Genomic DNA, 6,000 nt, shown 5'->3' on the forward strand with positions numbered 1-6,000 from the left:
TCCCTTCTTTTAAAGGGCAGGTTTGTTTTTCTGAAGTTCCCTAACACCACTGTCTGCTGTGTGCTGTGTCCAAATTTTGGGTTCACCGGAAACGGGTTTCGTTTTTTTCGTTTGAGCCTTGGAATTGTAGTGCGTCTGTTGGTGTGCATGTCCCTTGTGTAAGAAACGCTCCCTTTGAATTGTCTTTCATGACGTTATTTAGAATAGCGTATCATACCAGCCGTACACCGAATGGCGCTCTTCGGCGCTGTACGGACCATAGACGTGCAGCAGCGCCCCCTGCAGGCCCAACACGAAGCGTCAAGCTGCTGCTGCTTCTGGAGATGTGTGCGGTCCTGAGACAACCTGAGACGAGACGGGCAAAGACGCCTCTGGCGTAGCTTGAGCGACCAGGCCGTGAACACCCGACTGACCTGCAGAGGGCGACGGAGAGCAACGAGACACGGTCGCCCCGGGCGACATTGCAGCCAATTACATGTGACCGGCAACACCACAGAGCAACGCCAGCCCGTGCAGCACATCCACTGGAGCGCTGCCGTACCCTCCTGAGATCCAGGGGTGAAAGTTTATACAAGTGTCTTTAATCACAACAACGTGTTGCAGTGGTAATATTTGCATAAATATATTTTATTTCGTTTTACTGTAATGCCCCTTATGTTGAGATAAATGCTGTAGCTCAGGGTAAATGTAGGTAAATGTTGGGTTAGCCACCTGAGGCTCAGAGTGAAAACGCCGGATTCAACTCCTCTCCATCTGGACTGAAGACTGTAAGTTCTTTAGTTGAATCGGGTGAATTCAGTGATCGCAAAGGGAGTGAGTAGGCTTTTACCGCCCTGTGCACGTACCTCAAACTCTGGACAAAGCAAACGTGGAGGTTAAGGTGGAGCAATTTACTAACTACAGCATTGCTGCTGTGTACCTGTTAGAGCTTTGCTTAAGCTTAATTTATTTATATTAACCTTTTATCTCCTTCTCTAGTCTGAATGTAAAGAGTAAGATGTAGGCCTAAACCTTTATTTTATATTTTATAGAGGTTTACATTGAAGGGTTTCATACAATCAGAACTCTTATAATGTACTTTCAGGAACTACACATCTTTCTGTACTTTATATAAGTTCTGTTAGTCGTTTTAGGCCTAAATATACATTTTCTCTGACTCAAAATAACTTTTACTAAGAAAGTGTCTTATGATGTAGAATCTTTATTTAAAAATCAATGTAATTCCCAGAGGATCAACCTTAATAAGGAAGAAAATGTTGCCCTACGATGGCTTTCTAACATTGATGAACCTTCCCTCTCTTGCAGTGTTGGGGAAGTTTTTCTCAACAAATAATGAATTATTTTTTTGTGGTGTAAAACTGCAGGCAGATCAGCCACTCAAATCTCAGTGGCACAATGTTCCCCCTGCAGGAATTGTCTCTGATAACCAGGCATGTCTACCAGGAAGAGCAAAGTACAAGTTTCTCACACACAGAGACGCTTCAGTTACACTAAGAATCTCAGGATATGATCTCACTGCATATTCTTCAGAAATTAAGGAACTTCTAAAGATAGAGAAAAACAGACTGAGAAGCACACATTTAAAGAGATGTATTAAGTTTACCTGCAGTTACAGCAGTAAGTAAAGGTGAAACTAAACTGCAGATTTAGCAGAAGCCATTACTGAGCTCAGAACAGACGGAGACAGAATGGCGTCTGGATCTCCTTCTCTCCTGGAAGAGGAGCTCACCTGTCCTGTGTGCTCTGAAATCTTCAGGGATCCTGTTGTCCTGAGTTGCAGTCACAGCTTCTGTAAGGCCTGTCTGCAGCAGTACTGGGATCAGAAGGGATCTCTGGAGTGCCCAGTTTGCAGGAGAAGATCTTCGAAGGAAAATCCTCTCACAAACCTGTCTCTGAGGAATATCTGTGAGACGTTCTTAAAGGAGAGAAGTCAGAGAGCTGAAGCAGGATCTGAAGTGTTCTGCAGTCTGCACAGTGAGAAACTCAAAGTCTTCTGTTTGGATGATCAAATACCCATCTGTGCTATCTGTCAAATTTCCAAAAAACATGAAAACCACAAAATGCGACCAGTTCAGGAGGCTGCAGAAGAGTATAAGGTAACTGGTTATAACGCAATTTACACATTCATCATTTCTTTTTATTAACTTTATATTTTACTAATTTCATCAGAAAATTCTTGCAGATTAAAAATGATGTGTTTTGCTGTCATCTACTGAGCCCTTGGTGAAAGTTATCAGACTGAAAACAGAAGTATAATTAACATTGAATATTAAAATGTTTCATTATTTCACATTCTAATTATTTACTGTATTTCCAAAGTGAAATGATCTGCAAAAGGAGCCATTTTAGTTCTCAGGCCTGACTGCAGTTGGAGCTCCTCACTACGTGTCACATGACTGACAGAGAGAGACAGGAGGGAGGGGCAGGAGTGTGGAGACGTTCTCAGAGCTGTGTTAGGGAGCAGTGCTCAGCATGGGACAGTCGGGGTCAAAGTTCATGCTCAGATAAATGTGTCCGACACAATGTGGTCTCAGATGGAAGATCACTGTTAATGTGTCATGAGAGACTAAGTATACATTGTAGGATATTTTCATTTTAAAACATCTGGATATTGAATGCCTCACAACAAGGAGGTTCTGGGTTTGAATCCCGGTCAGCCGGGGGCCTCTCTGTGTGGAGTTTGCATGTTCTCCCCGTGTTTGCGTGGGTTTCCTCCCACAGTCCAAAGACATGCAAGTTAGGCTGATTTGAGAGTCTAAATTGCCCGTGGGTATGAGTGTGTGAGTGAATGGTGTGTGTGCCTTGCAATGGACTGGCGACCTGTCCAGGGTGTATTCCTGTCTTTCGCCCAATGTATGCTGGGATAGGCTCCAGCCTCCCTGCGACCCTGTTGAGGATAAGCGGGTTAAGATAATCGATGGATGGATGGATTGAGTTGAATTTTGTCTCTGAAAACAAAATAGAGCCTTTCTGTCTCCCCTCTGTCTGAGCAGGGACTCTTGTGCTGTCCGTAGGCAGTGAAGTTTACTGTGGGTCCGTTTCCTCAGTAAAGTGTGGACTCTGTCATTTCTTTCCAGGAGAAACTCAGGACTGCACTGGCTCCACTGCAGGAGAAGCTAGAAGCCTTTAATGCAGTGAAGCTAATCTGTGATCAAACAGCAGAGCACATCAAGGTACTGAACTGAGGCCTTTAAATCACAGATTGCAAATGCAGCACTGGATTGTTCTGAAATGATGGTGAATAATGTTTATTCCAGAGCCAGGCCCAGCACACAGAGAGACAGATAAAGATGGAGTTTGAGAAACTTCAGCAGTTCCTAAAAGATGAAGAGGCAACCAGGATCACTGCACTGAGGGAGGAAGAAGAGCAGAAGAGTTGCATGATGAAGGAGAAGATTGAAAAGATGACAGAAGAGATATCATCCCTTTCAGAACAGATCAGAGCCTTAGAACAGGAGCTGGGAGCTGAAGACGTCTCATTCCTGCAGGTAAGACCTGTTCACTCTGTGTCTGTAGGACTCTATGTACACTGCTGTTAATGCTCACACACATTCATTTATACAATATAGTATTCTCTATTCTTGTAAAAGTCATTCAATCTCCTCAAAACTTAATCAAGCAGAATTATTGTCTTGCAGGGAAAGTGTTTTAAATCAACTTTATCGTGCAACATACACTGTACACATGTATAACAGTGTTAAAGCAGCATATTTATTTTTCTATGTCATAGAATATCAAAAGTTATTTAAATATATTAATGTGGTTCCTAACATGGTGTTAATGGACTGAGTATTGGCTCCAGTGATAATAATTCACTCTCTTTATTTCAGAACTACAAGGACACACAAAACAGGTAAAAAAACTCCATCCTCTCTCATCAGGTTAAATATCAAGAGTAGTTTATTACCCTGCAGTGTTCTATCAGTGAGCTACTGTGGAATGTGTTTGAAATGCCTCTCTCTCTGTAATAATCACTGCAGCTTTAATAATGACTATGGAGGAACATTTACAAATATTTACAATATTATTTGCCTCAAATATAAATACCCCCCTTCCCCCCTCCCACACTCCTGTGTGTGTGTGTGTCTCTCAGTGGGGCTGTGAGTGTGTGTTTCTCAGTGGGGCTGTGAGTGTGTGTCTCTCAGTGGGGCTGTGAGTGTGTGTCTCTCAGTGGAGCCGTAAGTGTGTGTCTCTCAGTGGAGCTGTGTGTGTGTGTCTCTCAGTGGGGCTGTGAGTGTGTGTCTCTCAGTGGGGCCGTGAGTGTGTGTCTCTCAGTGGGGCTGTGAGTGTGTGTCTCTCAGTGGGGCTGTGAGTGTGTGTCTCTCAGTGGGGCTGTGAGTGTGTGTTTCTCAGTGGGGCTGTGAGTGTGTGTTTCTCAGTGGGGCTGAGAGTGTGTGTCTCTCAGTGGGGCTGTGAGTGTGTGTCTCTCAGTGGGGCTGTGAGTGTGTGTCTCTCAGTGGGGCTGTGTGGCAGAACGCTGGGAGGGATGGAGCCATTTTCTAACAGAATGAAGATCTGATGTTGCTGCTGATAATCTTCTATGGTAATGAAGCCCCGCCCACAGCACAAGTGACTCCTGAATATTATTGCAGAGCCCAGTGCACCCTGGGGGATCCAGAGAAGGTCTCAGGAGCGTTGATTGATGTGGCCAAGCACCTGGGCAATCTGAACTACAGAGTGTGGGAGAAGATGCTGGGGACTGTTCAATACAGTGAGTACTGGGGGCAGGGAGCTCCACATTGTCACTGTACAGGGGGAATCTTCAGCATCCTTTCCACAAGCTGATGAAGCCAGTCAGAGTCATATTGGTCCTGTCTGTGTAAGAGCCCTGGAGTGAAGAGACTGAGCACCAGTCCTTAATCTCACTGTTGCTCATAATAAAATGCTGCTTTAAGAGTGATACTGTATTTAAGGGGCTACAGAAACACTGACAGGCTTTGCTCCTTCTTAAAAAGATTATACTATCCTTGTGACTTAATAAATATTATTGTCTTTTGGTTCTGCTGCTTTTCTCACACATGTATCTGAGGTTATAATGGTTGTTGTTGTGAAACCCAGTTTATATCATGAGGACCCCATTGTGTCTGACGGTTTCCCTTTGTGCAGCTCAGTGCTGACGTCTCATTCTCTGTCCCTTCAGCTCCTGTGACTCTGGACCCAAACACAGCAGATCCCAAACTCTCACTGTCTGAGGATCTGACCAGTGTGAGACGCAGTGGTGAGAGACAGCAGGTTCCTGATCATCCTGAGAGATTTGATTGGGGGTGGTGGGTGCTGGGCTCTGAGGGATTCAGCTCAGGGAGACACTGCTGGGATGTAGAAGTGGGGTGTGTGGCCTGGCGGGTGGGTGTGGTTAAAGAGTCCATCAGCAGGAAAGGGGGTGGGTATGTGAGCCCAGCAGCAGGAGTGTGGAGTATAGAGCTGTGCGATGGGAAATACAGAGCCCTGACCTCCCCACTCACACACCTCACTGTGCAGAGGAACCTCCAGAGGGTCAGAGTGCAGCTGGACTGGGACAGGGGGGAGGTGTCATTCTCTGACCCCAGTGACAACACTCCTCTCTACACTTTTAAACACTCCTTCACTGAGAGACTGTTTCCAGTCTTTGGTACTCTGGGGACTGTGCGGATCTGCCCACTGAAGGTGTCTGTAAGTGTAAAATCATAACAAAATATTGTGTATAATTTTAAATGTAAATACAAACATTGTATTGTGCTTGATGAGAAATGTCTAATCTCTCTGATATAACTTCAGAATGTTATTACTGAGTAATTCCTGTGGTATATGGTGGTACTGTAAGTACACTGGTGTGTGTGTAATGAGTCATTCCTGTGGTATATGGCGGTATGTAAGTACACTGGTGTGTGTGGAATGAGTAATTCCTGTGGTATATGGTGGTATTGTAAGTACACTGGTGTGTGTGTGTGTGTGTGTGTGTGTGTAATGAGTTGGGTGTAATAAATACAGCAGAGGAATCACTCCAGAGTGCTTCTCTTTTCC

The 6,000-nt window shown here is 44.7% G+C and overlaps 1 protein-coding gene across 1 annotated transcript; it reads left to right on the forward strand.

Annotated features, from left to right (window-relative positions):
- The first annotated feature begins 1,688 nt into the window (after positions 1–1,688).
- On the forward strand, positions 1,689–5,667 carry LOC133128956 (E3 ubiquitin-protein ligase TRIM35-like). The gene is made up of 5 exons (XM_061242764.1): positions 1,689–2,096; positions 3,078–3,173; positions 3,258–3,482; positions 4,618–4,711; positions 5,141–5,667. The coding sequence occupies exons 1-5, from the start codon at positions 1,689–1,691 to the stop codon at positions 5,665–5,667; spliced, it is 1,350 nt and encodes a 449-aa protein (XP_061098748.1).
- Positions 5,668–6,000: the final 333 nt, after the last annotated feature.

The sequence above is a fragment of the Conger conger genome, chromosome 5 (assembly GCF_963514075.1).
Source record: "Conger conger chromosome 5, fConCon1.1, whole genome shotgun sequence".
NCBI classification, from domain to species: domain Eukaryota; kingdom Metazoa; phylum Chordata; class Actinopteri; order Anguilliformes; family Congridae; genus Conger; species Conger conger.

Bases quoted from the DNA above. Each gene is read 5' to 3' on its own strand.
- LOC133128956 (XM_061242764.1), top strand. From the start codon at position 1,689: ATGGCGTCTGGATCTCCTTCTCTCCTGGAAGAGGAGCTCACCTGTCCT. The intron at 2,097-3,077 runs GTAACTGGTTAT...ATTTCTTTCCAG, and splicing joins AGGCTGCAGAAGAGTATAAG to GAGAAACTCAGGACTGCACT. The intron at 4,712-5,140 runs GTGAGTACTGGG...CTGTCCCTTCAG, and splicing joins GCTGGGGACTGTTCAATACA to CTCCTGTGACTCTGGACCCA.